At 42.9% G+C, this 22,512-nt stretch overlaps 1 protein-coding gene across 2 annotated transcripts in view; it reads left to right on the top strand.

Annotated features, from left to right (window-relative positions):
- Positions 1–22,512, top strand: part of NEIL1 (nei like DNA glycosylase 1) — a 49,273-nt gene that overhangs the window by 9,834 nt on the left and 16,927 nt on the right. For both annotated transcript variants that reach the window (XM_069765778.1, XM_069765779.1), the window contains exons 3-4: positions 11,286–11,405; positions 11,497–11,560. In XM_069765778.1, the coding sequence (XP_069621879.1) occupies positions 11,286–11,405; positions 11,497–11,560 (184 nt within the window). The remainder of the gene's footprint in view (positions 1–11,285; positions 11,406–11,496; positions 11,561–22,512) is intronic.

Here is a 22,512-nt window from a genome sequence, read left to right as displayed (position 1 = left end):
TAAACACAAGTGTTTTGCGAGCCTAATTAGCTTGCAGAATGCTAGCATTTTCCAAGCAATCTGTAGCATTGCTTGGAAAACTGATTGACAGGTTGGTCACACTTGTCAAACATAGTGTTTGACAAGTGTGACCAACTTTTTACTATTGATGCTGCCTGTGCAGCATCAATAGTAAAAAGATAGAACAGTAAAAAAAAAAATAAAATAAATCGTGATTTTCTCACCTTCCGGCGTCCCCAGCAGTGTTCCCTCTCCTCGCGATGCTCCGGTCCCAATAATGCATTGCGGCAAAACCCCCAGATGACCTCTACTTCATTACAGGTCATTTTTGCAATGCATTATTGAAAGAATAGAGGTGCAGAGAGATACATAAAATGTATGTAAACTAATGCCAGACGCCTCGCCAACAAAATGGATGAATTAGAACTAATGTAGTTGGAGCATAATTATGACATGGTGGGGATATCTGAAACTTGGCTGGATGAGAGCCATGACTGGGCTGTTAACTTGCTGGGTTATAGTCTGTTCAGAAATGACCGTACAGATAAGCGAGGGGGATGTGTCTGTATGTAAAATCATCTTTAAAACCCATCCTGCGTGATAATATAGGTGAATTTAATGAAAATGTAGAATCCCTGTGGGTGGAGATAAGGGGAGGGGGGAAAAATAATAAATTACTGATAGGGGTTTGTTATAAGTCTCCAAAAATAATGGAAGCAATGGAGAATATCCTTGTAAAGCAAATAGATGAAGCCGAGACTCAAGGAGAAGTCATTATTATGGGGGACTTCAACTACCCTGAAATAGATTGCTGGAACTTCAGATTTCCGTTCCCCAAAGGCAATCGGTTTTTGACAACCATGAGAGACAATTACCTTTCACAACTGGTTCAGGAGCCAACAAGAAGGGGGGCACTGCTAGACCTAATATTAACCAACAGGCCAGACCGCATATCAAATATAAGGGTTGGGGGTCACTTGGGTAATACTGATCACAAAATAATAAGTTTTCATGTATCCTTCAATAAGATGTGTAGTAGAGGGGTTACAAGGACACTAAACTTCAGGAGGGCAAATTTCCAACGGATGAGAGATGATCTTGGTGCAATTAACTGGGACGATATCCTGAGACACAAAAATACACAAAGAAAATGGGAGACGTTTATTAGCATCCTGGATAGGACCTGTGCACAGTATATACCGTATGGGAATAAACATACTAGAAATAGGAGGAAACCAATATGGCTAAATAGAGCTGTAAGGGGTGCAATAAGTGACAAAAAGAAAGCATTTAGAGAATTAAAGGAAGGTAGTGATGAGGCATTAAATAAATACAAAAAATTAAATTCTGTAAAAAGCAAATCAAGGCAGCAAAGATTGAGACAGAGAGAGTAAAAATAATCCCCAAATATTCTTTAACTACGAAAATAGTAAGAAACTAAAAAATAATAGTGTTGGCCCCCTTAACCTTCGTCCGGCTGACTAGGTACAATTGTAACTATTCCGTTTTAAAATTGCAATAACTTTTTCGAAAAGCCGCAGAGGGCTGAAATTTCGTGACATCTCTGCAGTTTTGGTCCAGAATATATTGGCCAAATATCACAGTGGAGGTATAGATGAAGGTACAATTGTACCTCTGCAGCCTGTTAACGTTGTAAAATTATGCAGCCTGACAAAGGTTAAAAATAGTCTGGGTGAAATGGTGGATGAGGAAAAAGCCAATATGCTGAAGGACTTTTTTTCATCAGTATTTACACAAGAAAATCCCATGGCAGACAAAATGACTAGTGATAAAAATTCCCAATTAAATGTCACCTGCTTAACCCAGCAGGAAGTACGGCGGCGTCTAAAAATCACTAAAATTGACAAATCTTCGGGCCCGGATGGGATACACCCCCGAGTACTGCAGGAATTAAGTACAGTCATTGATAGACCATTATTTTTAATCTTTAAAGACTCCATAATAACAGGGTCTGTACCACAGGACTGGCGTATAGCAAATGTGGTGCCAATATTCAAAAAGGGGACAAAAACTGAACTCGGAAATTATAGGCCAGTAAGCTTAACCTCTACTGTGGGTAAAATCCTGGAGGGTATTCTAAGGGATGCCATACTGGAGTATCTGAAGAGGAATAACCTCATGACCCAGTATCAGCACGGGTTTATTAGGGATCGTTCCTGTCAGACAAATCTGATCAATTTCTATGAAGAGGTAAGTTCCGGACTGGACCAAGGGAACGCAGTGCACGTAGTGTATATGGACTTTTCAAAAGCTATTGATACGGTGCCACACAAGGTTGATACATACAGTTAGGTCCATATATAATTGGACAGAGACAACATTTTTCTAATTTTGGTTATAGACATTACAACAATGAATTTTAAACAAAACAATTCAGATGCAGTTGAAGTTCAGACTTTCAGCTTTCATTTGAGGGTATCCACATTAAAATTGGATGAAGGGTTTAGGAGTTTCAGCTCCTTAATATGTGCCACCCTATTTTAAAGGGACCAAAAATAATTGGACAGTTGACTCCAAGGCTATTTCATGGACAGGTGTGGGCAATCCCTTCATTATGTCATTCTCAATTAAGCAGATAAAAGGCCTGGAGTTGATTTGATGTGTGGTGCTTGCATTTGGAAGGTTTTACTGTGAAGTATACATGCGGTCAAAGGAGCTCTCCATGCAGGTGAAACAAGCCATCCTTAAGCTGTGAAAACAGAAAAAACCCATCCAAGAAATTGCTGCAATATTAGGAGTTGCAAAATCTACAGTTTGGTACATCCTGAGAAAGAAAGAAAGCACTGGTGAACTCATCAATGCAAAAAGACCTGGGCCCCATGGAAGACTACAGTGGTGGATGATCGCAGAATAATCTCCATGGTGAAGAGAAACCCCTTCACAACAGCCAACCAAGTGAACAACACTCTCCAGGAGGTAGGCGTATCAATATCCAAATCTACCATATAGAGAAGACTGCATGAAAGTAAATACAGAGGGTTCACTGCACGGTTGAAGCCACTCATAAGCATCAAGAATAAAAAGGCTAGACTGGACTTTGCTAAAAAAAAAACATCTAAAAAGCCAGCACAGTTCTGGAAGAACATTCTTTTGGACAGATGAAACCAAGATCAACCTCTACCAGAATGATGGAAAGAGAAAAGTATGGCAAAGGCGTGGTACAGCTCATGATCCAAAGCATACCACATCATCTGTAAAACACGGCAGAGGCAGTGTGATGGCTTGGGCATGCATGGCTGCCAGTGGCACTTGGTCACAAGTGTTTATTGATGATGTACCATGATCATGAGTAAGACTTCATAGTTGAAACGTGTTGATCCTCCTCACTGGTGTGCCAGGTGTTTGCTATGTAAAGATTTTTCTTGTTAAAGAACTATTTATCGCTTTAGTTGTCTAATAAAGTCTCACAAAGTCTGAACTGCCTCCACCTCAAGCTGGATCATTTCTCTTTTGTCTACAGATGGACAATGACCCAAAACACAAAGCCAAAGCAACCCGGGAGTTTATTAAAGCAAAGACGTGGAATATTCTTGAATGGCCAAGCCAGTCACCTGATCTCAACCCAATTGAGCATGCATTTCACTTGTTGAAAACTAAACTTCAGACAGACAGGCCCTCAACAAACAGCAACTGAAAACCACGGCAGTGAAGGCCTGGCAGAGCATCAAAAAGGAGGAAACACAGCGTCTGGTGATGTCCACGAGTTCAAGACTTCAGGCAGTTATTGCCAACAAAGGGTTTTCAACCAAGTACTAAAAATGAACATTTTATGTAAAATTATTGAGTCTGTCCAATTACTTTTGGTCCCTTTAAAAACAGGGTGGCGCGTGTTTAAGGAGCTGAAACTCCTAAACCATTCATCCAATCTAATGTGGATACCCTCAAATGAAAGCTGTAAGTCTGAACTTCAACTGCATCTGAATTGTTTTGTTTAAAATTCATTGTGGTAATGTCTATAACCAAAATTAGAAAAATGTTGTCTCTGTCCAAATATACATGGACCTAACTGTAAAATGGGGATAGGGGAAAATATGTGTAAGAGGGTTAAGAGCTGGCTCAGGGATAGGAAACAAAGGGTGGTTATTAATGGAGCACACTCGGACTGGGTCGCGGTTAGCAGTGGGGTACCACAGGGGTCAGTATTGGGCTCTCTTCTTTTTAACATTTATTAATGACCTTGCAGGGGGCATTCAGAGCAGAATTTCAATATTTGCAGATGACCCTAAACTCTGCAGGGTAATCAATACAGAGGAGGACAATTACCGTATATACTCGAGTATAAGCCGACCCGAGTATAAGCCGACCCCCCCCCCCTAATTTTGCCACAAAAAACTGGGAAAACCTATTGACTCGAGTATAAGCCTAGGGTGGAAATGCAGCATTTACCGGTGAATTTCAAAAATAAAAATAGATCATTATTGCCCCATAGCTGTGCCATATAGTGCTCTGCACCGTTCATATTGCCCCATATCTGTGCCCTGTATGCTCTGCACCGTTCATATTGCCCCCATATCTGTGCCCCATATAGTGCTCTGCACCGTTCATACTGCCCCCGTATCTGTGCCCCATATAGTGCTGTGCACCGTTCATACTGCCCCCATATCTGTGCCCCATATAGTGATCTGCCCCCATATCTGTGCCCCATATAGTGATCTGCACCGTTCATACTGCCCCCGTATCTGTGCCCCATATAGTGATCTGCACCGTTCATACTGCCCCCATATCTGTGCCCCATATAGTGATCTGCACCGTTCATACTGCCCCCATATCTGTGCCCCATATAGTGCTCTGCACCGTTCATACTGCCCCCGTATCTGTGCCCCATATAGTGCTGTGCACCGTTCATACTGCTCCCATATCTGTGCCCCATATAGTGCTCTGCACCGTTCATACTGCCCCATAGATGCTCCACATAAATCTGTGCCGCTGCTGCAATAAAAAAAAAAAAAGCCATACTCGTCTCTCTTGATTGCAGCTCCCGACGTCTCGTTCCGGCGTCCGGTCCCGGCGTCTCTGCACTGACTGATCAGGCAGAGGGCGCCGCGCACACTATATGCGTCATCGCGCCCTCTGACCTGAACAGTCAGAGCGCAGAGACGCCGGGAAGACGGAGCGGCGCCGGGAAGATGGAGCGACGCCCGGCGGCTGGAACGGGGACAGGTAAATATGACATACTTACCTGGTCCCGACGTCCGGCTCCCTCTGCCTGTCCCACGGTCTTCGGTGCCGCAGCTTCTTTCTCTATCAGCGGTCACCGTTGCCGCTGATTAGAGAAATGAATAGGCGGCTCCACCCCTATGGGAGGTGGAGCCGCCTATTCATTTCTCTAATGAGCGGTCCCACGTGACCGCTGAAGAGGGGAAGAAGCTGCAGCACAGAAGACCGTGGGACGGCAGGGACAGCGCCAGGATCGCTGGGACTAGGTAAGTATACCTCAGCTCCCTCACCCGCCGACCCTGCCACCCACCTTGACTCGAGTATAAGCCGAGGGGCACTTTCAGCCCAAAAATTTGGGCTGAAAATCTCGGCTTATACTCGAGTATATACGGTATATATTACAGGATTTATGTAAACTAGAAGCTTGGGCTGATAAATGGCAAATGAGCTTTAAGCCCTTAGTGACGGAGCCAAATTTTTTTAAATCTGACCAGTGTCACTTTATATGGTAATAACTCTGCAACGCTTCAACAAATCCCAGTGATTTTGAGATATTTTTTTTTGTGACACATTATACTTTATGATGATGGTAAATTTAGGTCAATATGTTGTGTTTATAAAAAAAAAAATATCAAATTTGAAATTTGCTAATTTTTTTACATTTTTCTCAAACTTTGATTATTCCTTTAATCCAGATAGTCATACCACAGCAAACCATTAATAAATAACATTTCCCAGATGTCTGCTTTACATCAGCACCATTTGTAAAATGTTTTATTTTGTTAGCATTTTAGGAGGATTAATAATGTAGCAGCAATTTTTCATTTTTTTCAGGAAAATTTACAAAATTTTATTTTTTTAGGGACTTATCCATGTTTGAAGTGACTTTAGGGGGTCTCGTATATTGGGAAACCCCCCAAACATGATACCATTTTAAAAACAGCACCCCTAGACATATTGAAAACTGCAGTCAGGTCGTTTATTAACCCTTCAGGTGCTTTACAGGAATTAATGCAAAGTGGCATGATAGGAATGGAATGTGCATTTTTACCACATAAATATCACTAACTTTTGAACAGATTACTACAGCAATCAGACTCTAAGGCCGCTATTTGGTCATGAATTGCCATGACAAACATCAGGACCACAAAATCAAGATCTGAGGGCACCAATTTGGTTAAATAGGAAGCCCCCACACTCTGTTAACCATTTATAATGACGTCCCTATTGACAGCAGCATCTAAGGAGTTAAACAGATATGGACGGTGCAAACACTGATCGTGGCTGATACAGCAAGTTGTCAGCTATAATGTGCAGCCGATAGCTGCTGGTGCTGGATTGTCACCTGTATGGGGATGCTACTCTTATATCTCAGGTCAGTTAAAAGACATATTGGCTATCATTAAAGGGTTAATTGTTATGAACTGGTGATTTAGAACCACAATGGACATGGTGGTTAAGAGCACTGAAAATGACCTGATAGTCACTAATAACATAGGACGAGCTCTGAGACGTGGGAACTCTGCTGACCGCAATCCCTAATCCTATCACACCACACTAGAGGTAGCCGTGGAGCGCTCCTGACCAGACCTAGGCGCCTCGGGCACAGCCTGAGAAACTAGCTAGCCTGAAGATAGAAAAATAAGCCTACCTTGCCTCAGAGAAATTCCCCAAAGGAAAAGGCAGCCCCCCACATATAATGACTGTGAGTAAAGATGAAAATACAAACAGAGATGAAATAGATTTTAGCAAAGTGAGGCCCGACTTACTGAATAGATCGAGGATAGGAAAGATAGCTTTGCGGTCAGCACAAAAACCTACAAACAACCACGCAGAGGGCGCAAAAAGACCCTCCGCACCGACTAACGGTACGGAGGTGCTCCCTCTGCGTCCCAGAGCTTCCAGCAAGCAAAACAAACCAATATAGCAAGCTGGACAGAAAAAATAGCAAACAAAAGTAACACAAGCAGAACTTAGCTTATGCAGGGCAGACAGGCCACAAGAACGATCCAGGAGAGAGCAAGACCAATACTGGAACATTGACTGGAGGCCAGGAACAAAGAACTAGGTGGAGTTAAATAGAACAGCACCTAACGACTTAACCTCATCACCTGAGGAAGGAAACTCAGAAGCCGCAGCCCCACTCACATCCACCAAAGGAAGCTCATGGACAGAACCAGCCGAAGTACCACTCATGACCACAGGAGGGAGCCTGACCACAGAATTCACAACAGTTAATGTGGATAAATGTAAGGTCATGCACTTGGGTAGAAGTAATAGGATGTATAATTATGTGCTTGGTTCTAAAACTCTGGGCAAAACAGTCAATGAAAAAGACCTGGGTGTATGGGTGGATGACAAACTCATATTCAGTGGCCAGTGTCAGGCAGCTGCTATAAAGGCAAATAAAATAATGGGATGCATTAAAAGAGGCATAGATGCTCATGAGGAGAACATAATTTTACCTCTATACAAGTCACTAGTTCGACCACCATCATCTTCGGTGTATAAGAAAGACATAGCTGAACTGGAGCGGGTGCAGAGAAGAGCGACCAAGGTTATTAGAGGACTGGGGGGTCTGCAATACCAAGATAGGTTATTACACTTGGGGCTATTTAGTTTGGAAAAACGAAGACTAAGGGGTGATCTTATTTTAATGTATAAATATGAGGGGACAGTACAAAGACCTTTCTGATCTTTTTTTATCATAGACCTGAGACAGGGACAAGGGGGCATCCTCTACGTCTGGAGGAAAGAAGGTTTAAGCATAATAACAGACACAGATTCTTTACTGTAAGAGCAGTGAGACTATGGAACTCTCTGCCGTATGATGTTGTAATGAGTGATTCATTACTTACTTACTCTTTGCCACATGGTTTTTTTTGCCTTCCTCTGGATCAACATGTTAGGGCATGTTAGGTTAGGCTATGGGTTGAACTAGATGGATTTAAAGTCTTCCTTCAACCTTAATAACTATGTTACTATGTATTGGGAACTGAAGCATCGCAAAGAGCTGGAAGGCTGCTGTAAGGTTAGAATATCGTGATTTCTTAAAAAAATTATTTATTTATTTTTATTTTTTTATATATATAAACCATTATATACTTCCCAGGGTCTGGAGGAGAGTCTCCTCTCTTCCATCCTGGGTACCAACCGCACATGATCCGCTTACTTCCCGCATGGTGGGCATAGCGACATGCGGAAAGTAAGCAGATCAATGCATTCCTATGTGTGCGGAATCCCCGCGATTCCGCAAGGAATAAACATGCTGCTTATTTTTCCAGAATGCGATTCCGCCACGGAAAAAAAAAACGCAACATGTGCACAAAAAGTGCAGATTGCATTGTAATAATAGGATGCTTAATGTATGCTTTTTTTTTTTGCGGTTTTTATAGCGAAAAATCCTGATCGTGTGCACACAGCCTAAAAGAAATCAAGAACAAAAAATGTTGTAGTCAGTAATGGTTACATTTTTTTAACCAAGCATAGGGGAAAAATTATGAAGTGACTCAATTATGAGGGAAAAAATTATGGACTCACCCTGTAAGTTTTCATTCCCAAAACTAACACCATCATCAAATTAGTTCTGCTTGTTCTGCATCTAAAAGGGAGTGATCACACCTTGGAGAGCTGTTGCACCAAGTGGACTGACATGAATCATGGCTCCAACACGAGAGATGTCAATTGAAACAAAGGAGAGAATTATCAAACTGTAAAGAGGGTAAATGATCACGCAATGTTGCAAAAGATGTTGGTTGTTCACAGTCAGCTGTGTCTAAAATCTGGACCAAATACAAACATGGGAAAGGTTGTTAAAGGCAAACATACTGGTAGACCAAGGAAGACAAAGCGTCAAGAACAGAAGCTTAAAGCAGTATGTCTCCAAAACAGGAAATGCAAAACAAATGAGGAACGGATGGGTGGAAACTGGAGTCAATGTCTGTGACCGAACAGTAAGAAACTGCCTAAAGGAAATGGCATTTACATACAGAAAAGTTAAACTAAAGCCATCATTAACACCTAAACAGAAAAAGCAAGGTTACAATGGACTAAGGAAAAGCAATCGTGGACTGTGGATGACTGGATGAAAGTCATATTCAGTGATGAATCACAAATCTGCATTGGGCAAGATGATGATACTGGAACTTTTGTTTGGTGCCGTTCCAATGAGATTTATAAAGATGACTGTGGAAATTTGCATGTTCTCTTCAGGCAGTCATTGATGATATGGGGCTGCATGTCAGGTAAAGGCACTGGGGAGATGGCTGTCATTACATCTTCAATAAATGCACAAGTTTATCTTGATATTTTGGACACTTTTCTTACCTATCAATTGAAAGAATGTTTGGAGATAATGAAATCATTTTTTCAAGATGATAATGCATAGAACAAAAACTGTGAAAACATTCCTTGAAAAAAGACACATATAGTCAATGTCCTGGTCTGCAAATAGTCCGGATCTCAATCCAATTGAAAATGTTTGGTGGAAGTTGAAGAAAATGGTCCATGACAAGGCTCCTACCTGCAAAGCTGATCTGTCAACCGCAATCAGAGAAAGTTGGAGCCAGATTGAGGAAGAGACTGTTTGACACATATTAAGTCCATGCCTCAGAGACTGAATGCGGTTATAAAAGCCAGAGGTGGTGCAACAAAATACTAGTGATGTTTTGGAGTGGTTTTTTTGTTTTGTTTATTTTTTGTTTTTCATGATTACATAATTTTTTTTTTTCCCTCTTAATTGAGTGACTCCATAATTTTTCCCTATGCTTGGTAAGAAAAGTAACCATTACTGACCACCACATTTTTTTGTTCTTGATTTCTTTTAGTGTTTCTTAAAGCCAGAGAGTTGCCATTTGAAATTACATTAGTTTTGTGCCATGTCTGTGATCTGCTCTTTTTTTTTTTTTTTTCTTCTTCTACAAAATTAAACAACTGAATGAACATCCTTCAAGGCTGGTGATTACATAATTTTTGCCAGGGGTTGTAGAAGGGCTTCCTATACATTCCGGACCCTCTCATCACTGCCTGTATATAGAAGGGTTTCCTATACTATCATTAAATGTATAGGGCTAGGTTCACATTGCGTTAAGTGTCTCCGTTTAACGGACTACGTTACACCGCAGCATAACACTGTGTAACTTAGTCCGTTAACGGCGCCATTGAATGCAATATCGGACGCATCGCTAGCGCATGCCCACAATGGGCGTGCGCTAGCGATGCCTCCGACATTGAGTGACGGACCCGAGATGCGGGCTGCAGCGTTTCCGGGTCTGTCACCGCTAGCGCAGATGGAGCTAGCAGATGCTCCATCTGCGCTAGCGCTGTGCAAAGTCGGCACTTGCGTCAGCGCAGTCCGTTTAACGTATGCGTTGAACGGACTGCACTAACGCAATGTGAACCTAGCCTAAAGGAGAATAAGCTAAAAACCAGCTGCTACGATTCCTCATCAAAGGAAACAACAAATTGGCCCAAACGTTTACATGATTACAATGGGGTCCTGTCCTGGAGGTCAGTGCTCCTTCCCTTCTACTCTGTAAAGACCCCACTCCCTCGTCTTACACATAAGGTAGGTTGCCAGTGCCATGTAAATTGGCACATTTCAGACAAGTTTTCACTTTTGTTTAGGGCATAAGGACAGAAGTTGTAGTCATGAAAAAGACAATTTAGAGGGGTTGTCCAGTCCAAATCAATTAGTCTGCAGTCACTCACTCTGTAACTGCAGATTTATTAATCTCGCACCAAGCACATGCACTGGGCGCTGCAGGGATTTGCCGAGAGGGTATGTATGGAGCGAGCTAGTTCTATCTAGTCAGCCATGTCCACTGGCCAGCCACATCACTAGTTGAGGCGCGGCTTAGGCTCAAAACAAGTGTATGGAGCGAGGCCACTAACTGGCTGGGAGTATGGACGACTCGTGTATACCCTCCAGTACCAGATCAGAAACCGGTGAATCCCAACAGCGCACAGTGCATGACTTGGGGGTGTTCAGAAATCTGCAGTCACACAGAGTGACTGCAGACTTATCGATTTCGGACCAGACAACACCTTTTAAGTCTTCATTTATTTAAAAATCTTCTGTCTTATCTACCCTTTCCTTTTCCATATAGGGAGAATGTGTTAAACCACTTGGCTGATAAACCATTTGACAAGCCTATCTGTGAAGTTCTGCTGAACCAGAAATACTTCAATGGTATTGGCAACTACTTACGAGCGGAGATCCTGTTTCGGTCAGTATATGGACATTTTTAGCAGTAGTTTTGACACTTCCATGTTACTATGCTTTCCTAAAATTAATAACTACATGTGTTTTATGGCAAGGTTGAAGATTCCTCCATTTATGTCAGCTCGTACTGTCTTGGAAAGCATTAAGGATCAGAGCCAGGTGAGAGACACGGCCCATAGTCGTGATAATGAATTGCTGCTCCTGGTCTCACTCACCAGATAAGTTGTGTGAATTGAAGAGTGATCACTTCCATTGCCAGGAATGGCTCAAATTACCTGCAAACCGGTCATTTTTGGCGGCTCCCATGAGGACATTAGTTAGCTTTCACTATATAGCTCATACTTTTTAGTAAGATGGCCAGAAAGCATTGTAACTTGAAGATTAATCCCTTGATCACATTGGACGTACTATCCCATCGAGGTGAAGTGGGACTTAATTCCCAGTGACGGGATAGTACGTCCAGCGCGGTCACCTGCGCTCACGGGGGGAGCGCGGCCGATCGCGGCTGGGTGTGAGCTGACTATCGCAGCTGACATCCAGCACTATGTGCCAGGAGCGGTCACTGACCGCTCCTGGCACGTTAGCCCCCAGAACACTGCGATCAAACATGATCGCAGTGTTCCAACGGCACAGGGAAGCATCGTGCAGGGAGTCGGGCTCCCTGTATGCTTCCCTGAGACCCTCGGAGCAACGCGATGTGATCGCGTTGCTCCGAGGGTCTCCTACCTGCAGGCCCCGGATCCAAAATGGCCACGGGCTGCTTGCAGGTCCTGCTGGGAGGTGGCTCACCAGCGTCTGCTCAGAGCAGGCGCTGGTAAGCCAGGAGCACTGCCTGTCAGATCGCTAATCTGACACAGTGCTGTGCAAAGTGTCAGATCAGCGATCTGAGGTTATAGTATGATGTCTCCCCCTGGGACAATGTAAAAAGGTAAAAAAAAAAAAAAAAAAAAATATATATATATATATATTTTAGTTCCAATAAATACATTTCTTTATCTAAATAAAAAAACAATAGTGCACATATTTAGTAACGACCCGACCTATAAAACTGTCCCAATAGTTAACCCCTTCAGTGAACACCATCACAAAAAAAGAGGCAAAAAACAACGCTTTATTATCGTACCGCCGAAAAAAAAGTGGAATAACGCGATCAAAAAAAGGATAAAAATTTCCATGGTACCGCTGAAAACGTCATCTTTTCTCGCAAAAAACGAGCCGCCATACAGCGTCGTCAGTAAAAAATAGAAAAGTTATATTCTTCAGAATAAAGCGATATAAAGTGTATGTATGTATGTGTGTATATGTGTATATATATATATATATATATATATATATATATATATATATATATATATATATATATATATATATATATATATTACAGGTCCTTCTCAAAAAATTAGCATATAGTGTTAAATTTCATTATTTACCATAATGTAATGATTACAATTAAACTTTCATATATTATAGATTCATTATCCACCAACTGAAATTTGTCAGGTCTTTTATTGTTTTAATACTGATGATTTTGGCATACAACTCCTGATAACCCAAAAAACCTGTCTCAATAAATTAGCATATTTCACCCATCCAATCAAATAAAAGTGTTTTTTAATAACAAACAAAAAAAACAACAAATAATAATGTTCAGTTATGCACTCAATACTTGGTCGGGAATCCTTTGGCAGAAATGACTGCTTCAATGCGGCGTGGCATGGAGGCAATCAGCCTGTGACACTGCTGAGATGTTATGGAGGCCCAGGATGCTTCAATAGCGGCCTTAAGCTCATCCAGAGTGTTGGGTCTTGCGTCTCTCAACTTTCTCTTCACAATATCCCACAGATTCTCTATGGGGTTCAGGTCAGGAGAGTTGGCAGGCCAGTTGAGCACAGTAATACCATGGTCAGTAAACCATTTACCAGTGGTTTTGGCACTGTGAGCAGGTGCCAGGTCGTGCTGAAAAATGAAATCTTCATCTCCATAAAGCATTTCAGGCGATGGAAGCATGAAGTGCTCCAAAATCTCCTGATAGCTAGCTGCATTAACCCTGCCCTTGATGAAACACAGTGGACCAACACCAGCAGCTGACATGGCACCCCACACCATCACTGACTGTGGGTACTTGACACTGGACTTCAGGCATTTTGGCATTTCCTTCTCCCCAGTCTTCCTCCAGACTCTGGCACCTTGATTTCCGAATGACATGCAAAATTTGCTTTCATCAGAAAAAAGTACTTGGGACCACTTAGCAACAGTCCAGTGCTGCTTCTCTGTAGCCCAGGTCAGGCGCCTCTGCCGCTGTTTATGGTTCAAAAGTGGCTTTACCTGGGGAATGCGGCACCTGTAGCCCATTTCCTGCACACGCCTGTGCACGGTGGCTCTGGATGTTTCCACACCAGACTCAGTCCACTGCTTCCTCAAGTTCCCCAAGGTCTGGAATCGGTCCTTCTCCACAATCTTCCTCAGGGTCCGGTCTCCTCTTCTCGTTGTACAGCGTTTTCTGCCACATTGTTTCCTTCCAACAGACTTACCATTGAGGTGCCTTGATACAGCACTCTGGGAACAGCCTATTTGTTGAGAAATTTCTTTCTGGGTCTTACCCTCTTGCTTGAGGGTGTCAATGATGGCCTTCTTGACATCTGTCAGGTCGCTAGTCTTACCCATGATGGGGGGTTTTGAGTAATGAACCAGGCAGGGAGTTTATAAAAGCCTCAGGTATCTTTTGCATGTGTTTAGAGTTAATTAGTTGATTCAGAAGATTAGGGTAATAGGTCGTTTAGAGAACCTTTTCTTGATATGCTAATTTATTGAGACAGGTTTTTTGGGTTATCAGGAGTTGTATGCCAAAATCCTCAGTATTAAAACAATAAAAGACCTGACAAATTTCCGTTGGTGGATAATGAATCTATAATATATGAAAGTTTAATTGTAATCATTACATTATGGTAAATAATGAAATTTAACACTATATGCTAATTTTTTGAGAAGGATATATATATATATATATATATATATATATATATATATATATATATATATATTCAAAAAAGAGGCAGCACTCCATAGTTTCAGTGAAAAAATGTGGAAGGTTTAATCGACCCACATAGCCCGGCTATGTGGGTCGATTAAGCCTTCCACATTTTTTTCACTGAAACTATGGAGTGCTGCCTCTTTTTTGAGTATCTGTAAACTTGGTGCAATCGCTGGACTGGTTGCTTGAGGCCCTGCACCTGAAGATAAGTACTAATGTTGTGCTGTTCCTATTTTTCTAAAAAAAAAAAAAAAATAATATATATATATATATATATATATATATATATATATATATATATATATATATATATATATATATATGTATATGTATATATATATACATACATACATACATACATACATACATACATACATACATACATACATACATACATACACACATATATACATACATACATACATATATATATATATATATATATATATATATATATATATATATATATATATATATATATATATATATATATATATATATATATATATATATATATATATATATATATATATACGCCTCCCCCAAAAGAAATTCATGAATAGCTGGTTTTTGGTCGTTCTGCCTCACAAAAATCTGAATAAAAGCGATCAAAAAATCACGTGCCCGAAAAAGGTTCCAATAAAAATGTCAACTCATCCCGCAAAAAACAAGACCTAACATGACTCTGTGGACCAAAATATGGAAAAATTATAGCTCTCAAAATGTGGAGACGCAAAAACTATTTTTTGCAATAAAAAGCATCTTTTAGTGTGTGACAGCTGGCAAACATAAAAATCCACTAAAATACCCGCTATAAATAGTAAATCAAAACCCGTTTCATCACCCCCTTAGTTAGGGAAAAATAATAAAATTAAAAAACTATTTATTTCCATTTTCCCGTTAGGGTTGGGGCTAGGGTTAGGGTTTTGGCTAAAGTTAGGGTTGGATTACACTTACGGTAGGGATTAGGGTTAGGGGTGTGTCAGGGTTAGGGGTGTGGTTAGGGGTGTGTTTGGATTAGGGTTTCAGTTAGAATTGGGGGGGTTTCCACTGTTTAGGCACATCAAGGGCTCTCCAAACGCGACATGGTGTCCGATCTCAATTCCAGCCAATTATGCGTTGAAAAAGTAAAACAGTGCTCCTTCCCTTCTGAACTCTCTCCTGTGCGCCTAAACAGGGGTTTACCCAACATATGGGGTATCGGCGTACTCAGGACACATTGGACAACAACTTTTCTCCTGTTACCCTTGGGAAAATACAAAACTGGGGGCTAAAAAATTTTTTTTAAAATTTTCACGGCTCTGCGTTATTAACTGTAGTGAAACACTTGGGGGTTAAAAGTTCTCGCAACACATCTAGATAAGTTCCTTGGGGGTCTAGTTTCCAATATGGGGCCACTTGTGGGGGGTTTCTACTAATTGGGTACATCAGGGGCTCTGTAAATGCAACGTGACGCCTACAGACCAATCCATGTAAGTCTGCATTCCAAACGGCGCTCGTTCCCTTCCGAGCTCTGCTATGTGCTCAAACGGGGGTTCCCCCCCTCCCTTCCCCACATATGGGGTATCAACGTACTCCGGACAAGTTGGACAGCAACTTTCGGGGTCCAATTTCTTCTGTTACCCTTAGGAAAATAAAAAATTGGGGTCGAAAAGATCATTTTTGTGAAAAAATGATTTATTTTTACGGCTCTGCATTATAAACTTCTGTGAAGCGCTTGGTGGGTCAAAGTGCTCACCACACATCTAAGTTTCTTAGGGGGGTCTACTTTCCAAAATGGTGTAACATGTAGGGTGTTTCAATGTTTAAGTACATCAGGGGCTCTCCAAACACGACATGGCGTCTTATCTCAATTCCAGTAAATTTTGCATTGAAAAGTCAAATGGCTCTCCTTCCCTTCCGAGCTCTGCCATGCGCCCAAACAGTGGTTTACCCCCACATATGGGGTATCAGCGTACTCAGGACAAATTGCACAACAACTTTTAGGGTCCAATTTCTCCTGTTACCCTTGGTAAAATAAAACAAATTGGAGCTGAAGTAAATTTTTTGAGAAAAAAAGTTAAAACATTCCAAAAATTCCTGTGAAACACCTGAAGGGTTAATAAACTTCTTGAATGTGGTTTTGAGCACCTTGAGGGGTCCAGTTTTTTAGAATGGTGAAGTAGACATGTAGGAAATGTTACTTAAGTATTTTTTGACATACCTCTGTGATTCAAGGGCATAAAAGTTGGAAAATTGCAAAATTTTTAACATTTTTTGCCAAATTTCCATGGTTTTCACAAATAAACGCAAGTCTTATTGAAGAAATATTACCGCTATCATGAAGTACAATATGTCACGAGAAAACATTGTTAGAATCATCAGGATCCGTTGAAGCGTTCCAGAGTTATAACTTCATCAAGGGACAGTGGTCAGAATTGTAAAAATTGGCCCGGTCATTAACGTGCAAACCACCCTTGGGACTTAAGGGGGTTAAACCTGTGCATGAATGAAAGTGCAGAAGGTGCATGTGAGCCGTCTTCTACGCTTCTGGTAATGCGCAATGCACCTCTGACGTGGGGAAGTGTACACCGGGCTACAGATGCCCAGAGCGCATGCGCGAGGATTGCAGAGAGCTGACTATGACGTTGGCTCGTGCAAATCAGGCAATCAGGTTATTGCTCCCACTAGGGACTCATTTGCATAAGAAAAACAGAGTACATACATACATACATACATACATACATACATACATCTCAAAAAAATAAAGGGAACACTTAAGCAACAGAATATAACTCCAAGTAAATCAAACTTTTGTGAAATCAAACTGTCCACTTAGGAAGCAACACTGTTTCACAATCAATTTCACATGCTGTTGTGTAAATGGAATAGAAAACAGATGGAAATTATTGGCAATTATTAAGACACCCTCAAAGGAGTAGTTCTGCAGGTGGGGACTACAGACCACATCTCCGTACCAATGCTTTCTGACTGTTTTGGTCACTTTTGAATGTTGGTTGTGCTTTCACACTCGTGGTAGCATGAGACGAACTCTACAACCCACACAAGTGGCTCAGGTAGTGCAGCTAATCCAGGATGGCACATCAATGAGGGCTGTGGCAAGAAGGTTTGCTGTGTCTGTCAGCATAGTGTCCAGAGGCTGGAGGTGCTACCCGGAGATGGGCCAGGAGACGTGTAGGGGGCTGTAGGAGGACAACAACCCAGCAACAGGACCGCTAACTCGGCCTTTGTGCAAGAAGGAACAGGAGGAGCACTGCTAGAGCCCTGCAAAATTACCTCCAGCAGACCACAAATGTGCATGTGTCTGCACAAACTGTTAGAAACAGACTCTATGAGGATGGTCTGAGTGCCCGACGTCCACAGATGGGGGTTGCTCTCACAGCCCAACACCATGCAGGACGATTGCATTTGCCACAGAACCTCAGGATTGGCAAATTCGCCACTGGCACCCTGTACTCTTCACAGATGAAAGCAGGTTCACACTGAGCACATGTGACAGTCTGGAGACGCCATGGAGAGCGATCTGCTGCCTGCAGTATCCTTCAGCATGACCGGTTTGGCATTGGGTCAGTAATGGTGTGGGGTGGCATTTCTTTGGAGGGCCGCACAGCCCTCCATGTGCTCGCCAGAGGTAGCCTGACTGACATTAGGTACCGAGATGAGATCCTCAGACCCCTTGTGAGACCATATGCTGGTGCTGTTGGCCCTGGGTTCCTCCTAATGCAGGACTATCCCAGACCTCATGTGGCTGGAGTGTGTCAGAAGCTCCTGCAAGATGATGGCTTTGAAGCTATGGACTGGCCCGCCCGTTTCCCAGACCTGAATCCGATTGAACACATCTGGGACATCATGTCTCGCACCATCCACCAATGTCACGTTGCACCACAGACTGTCCAGGAGTTGGCGGTTGCTTTAGTCCAGGTCTGGGAAGAGATCTGGTCTCAAAGGTGGTGATAGTTCTATTTGGGGTGTGTTGTGTGTGTGTGTGTGTGTGTTTGTTGTGTTTTTTTTTTTTCCCCCAACCAGTAGAACTATATAATTGTCTAAGGGTCACTTCCGTCTGTCTGTCTGTCCTTCTGTCACGGTTATTCATTCGCTGATTGGTCTCGGCAGCTGCCTGTCATGGCTGCCGCGACCAATCAATGACGGGCACAGTCCGATTAGTCCCTTCCCTACTCCCCTGCACTCACTGCCCGGCGCCCGCTCCATAATCCCCCTCCACTCACCACTCACCCAAGGTTAATGGCAGCGGTAACGGCCCGCGGTGTAACGCACTCCGTTACCGCTGCTATTAACCCTGTGTGTCCCCAACTATTTACTATTGATGCTGCCTATGCAGCATCAATAGTAAAAATGTCATGTTAAAAATAATAAAAAAAAAAAAAAAGACCTGCTATACTCACCAGTCGCCGCCTTTCCCGCTCCTCGCGACTCTCCCGGGACCGCTCCATTGCAAGCGGCAGCTTCCGGTCCCAGAGCTGGTGTGCGACAAGGACCTGCCGTGACGTCACTGTCATGTGACTGCGACATCATCACAGGTCCTGCTCACACCAGCCCTGGGACCGGAAGCTGCCGCTTGCAATGGAGTGGTCCTGAGAGCATCGCGACGAGCGGGAAAGGCGGCGGATGGTGAGTACAGCAGGACTTCAACGGGCCTTCGGAAGGTGAGTATATGTTATTTTATTTTTTTTAAGTCTCTATACTCTGTCGCTGTGCAATATACTATGTGGCTGGGCAATATACTATGTGGCTGGGCAATGTACTACGTGGGCATATTCTACGTGACTGGGCAATATACTACGTGGCTCTGCTATATACTATGTGGCTGGGCAATATACTACGTGGCTGGGCAATATACTACGTGACTGGGCAATATACTGCGTGGTTGGGCAATATACTGCGTGGCTTTGCAATATACTACATGGCTGGACAATGTACTCCATCGCTGGGCAATATACTACGTGGGCATATTCTACGTGACTGGGCAATATACTACGTGGCTCTGCTATATACTATGTGGCTGGGCAATATACTACATGGCTCTGCTATATACTGCGTGGTTGGGCAATGTACTGCGTGGCTGGGCAATATACTACGTGGCTGGGCAATATACTACGTGGCTGGGCAATATACTACGTGACTGGGCAATATACTACGTGACTGGGCAATATACTACGTGACTGGGCAATATACTACGTGACTGGGCAATATACTACATGGCTGGGCAATATACTGCGTGGCTGTGCAATATACTACATGGCTGGACAATGTACTCCGTCGCTGTGCAATATACTACCTGGGCATATTCTACGTGACTGGGCAATATACTACGTGGGCTGGGCAATATACTACGTGGGCCTATTCTACGTGGGCTGGGCAATATACTACGTGGGCTGGGCAATATACTACGTGGGCTGGGCAATATACTACGTGGGCTGGGCAATATACTACGTGGGCTGGGCAATATACTACGTGGACATGCATATTCTAGAATACCCGATGCGTTAGAATCGGGCCACCATCTAGTTATTAATAATAATAATAATAATAATAATAAAAAAGCCATTATACACTTGGAGGTATTGCATTAACCCCTTCATGACCTTGGGATTTTTCGTTTTTCCGTGTTCGTTTTTCACTCCCCTCCTTCCCAGAGCCATAACTTTTTTATTTTTCCGTCAATTTGGCCATGTGAGGGCTTATTTTTTTGCGGGACAAGTTGTACTTTTGAACGACATCATTGGTTTTACCATGTCGTGTACTAGAAAACGGGAAAAAAATTCCAAGTGCGGTGAAATTGCAAAAAAAGTGCAGTCCCACACTTGTTTTTTGTTTGGCTTTTTTGCTAGGTTCACTAAATGCTAAAACTGACCTGACATTATGAACTCGTACTGACCTGGAGAATCATAGACCCCTAACAGGACTAGGTTATTTGTTACCTAAGTAGTGAAAAAAAAATCCAAACTTTGCTAAAAAAAAAAAAAAAAATTGCGCCATTTTCCGATACTCGTAGCGTCTCCATTTTTCATGATCTGGGGTCAGTTGAGGGCTTATTTTTTGCGTGCCGAGATGACGTTTTTAATGATAGCATTTTGGTGCAGATACGTTCTTTTGATCGCCCGTTATTGCATTTTAATGCAATGTCGCGGCGACCAAAAAAAGTAATTCTGGCGTTTCGAATTTTTTTCTCGCTATGCTGTTTAGCTATCAGGTTAATGCTTTTTTTTTTAATTGATTGGGCGATTCTGAGCGCGGCGATACCAAATATGTGTAGATTTGATTTTTTTTTTTTTTTTTTTTATTGATTTATTTTGATTGGGGCGAAAGGGGGGTGATTTAAACTTTTTTTTATTTTTTTTCACATTTATATTAACTTTTTTTTTTTTTTTTTTTTTACTTTTGCCATGCTTCAATAGCTTCCATGGGAGGCTAGAAGCAGGCACAGCACGATCGGCTCTGCTACATAGCAGCGATCTGCTGTTCGCTGCTATGTAGCAGAAAATCAGGTGTGCTGTGAGCGCTGACCACAGGGTGGCGCTCACAGCTGCCAGCGATCAGTAACCATAGAGGTCTCAAGGACCTCTATGGTTACAATTCTGAAGCATCGCCGACCCCCGATCATGTGACGCGGGTCGGCAATGACGTCATTTCCGGCCGCCCGGCCGGAAGCGGTAGTTAAATGCCGCTGTCTGCGTTTGACAGCGGCATTTAACTAGTTAATAGGCGCGGGCAGATCGCGAACCGCTGCTCGCGCCTATTACGGGCACATGTCAGCTGTTCAAAACAGCTGACATGTCCCGGCTTTGGTGCGGGCTCACCGCGGAGCCCACATCAAAGCGGGGCTTCTGACCTCGGACGTACTATCCTGTCCGAGGTCAGAAAGGGGTTAATCATACTGTTCTGATGAATCATATTGCGAGGCAATTTTTGTGACATAATAAGCCTAAAAGCAAAAAATAGTGATGGATTTTTTTTTTTTTTTTTTTACCCAGGAGTTTTTTGAGCTCTTTAGCTCTAAAAAAAAAAACAGTCAGTGCTTTCTTCATTCTTCAGCGGGTAAGGAAAGGGTGAATCAAAAAACACAAAAACCCCGCCTCCATGGCTGAAGATTGTTCCCTCCAAATTCAGGTGACAGTGTCCCTGTAAAGGCATGGGTCTTAAGGGTGCATGTCCGCATTCCCTGGTCTTAAAGACGCATGCCCTGTAGTCGCTGGGCTTATACGTACATGTCCAGCTTTCCCTGGCTTTGTAAAAACACATGACCAGCATCCCCTGGTCTTAAAGGTTCCTTAGTTTAAAAGGGGCACATTACCAGCATTCTCTGCTCTTAAGTCATGACCAGCCAGAAGCCGGTCACCTTTCCCAGAGTCCTTAGTTCAAATGAGCTCAGGAGCCCTCCGCCGCCGCCGATCCCGGCTCTTCCCAGAGTACCTAGTTCCCCTCAAGGGGCTTCACCTCTGGCGTAATCCTTGAAAAATGCCCCGATCTTAAAGGCATATGACCAGCTGCCCTGGTCTTAAAGGCTCGTGACCAGTATGCCCTGGTCTTAAAGGCACATGGCCAGTATGCCCTGGTCTTAAAGGCACATGGCCAGCATGCCCTGGTCTTAAAGGCACATGATCAGTATGCCCTGGTCTTAAAGGCACATGACCAGTATGCCCTGGTCTTAGAGGCACATGACCATTTAAAGGCACATAAACATTATGCCCCCCTGAAGGCACAAGACCAGTTTTCCCTAGTCTTAAAGGCGCATGACCAGTATTCACTGGTCTTAAGGGCACATGTTCAATCCCAAGCTGGTCACCCTATCTGAGCTCTGGAGCCCTCCGCCGCTGATCCCAGTTATCTCAGAATACCTAGTCCCCCTCAGTGGACTTTGTCACTAACCGCAATCCATGGTTTCTCTGACCAAGAGATTGAATCCCTCTGTGAACCCTCTGTGGCTCGGAGTCCTCGCAGGACTGATATACATGGTCCGTCTCCTACAATGGGAGCTGTCGACTAGCAGGGGCCGCAAGTATTCTAGAAAAATGTACAGGCGTCTAGAAAACGGAGGTTTTCATTTCCTGATCTCTCCCCT

The sequence above is a fragment of the Ranitomeya imitator genome, chromosome 4, assembly GCF_032444005.1.
Source record: "Ranitomeya imitator isolate aRanImi1 chromosome 4, aRanImi1.pri, whole genome shotgun sequence".
In the NCBI taxonomy this organism is placed as follows: domain Eukaryota; kingdom Metazoa; phylum Chordata; class Amphibia; order Anura; family Dendrobatidae; genus Ranitomeya; species Ranitomeya imitator.
The sequence above is the reverse complement of the archived record's forward strand: the minus strand, read 5'-3'. Positions and strand labels throughout refer to the sequence as shown.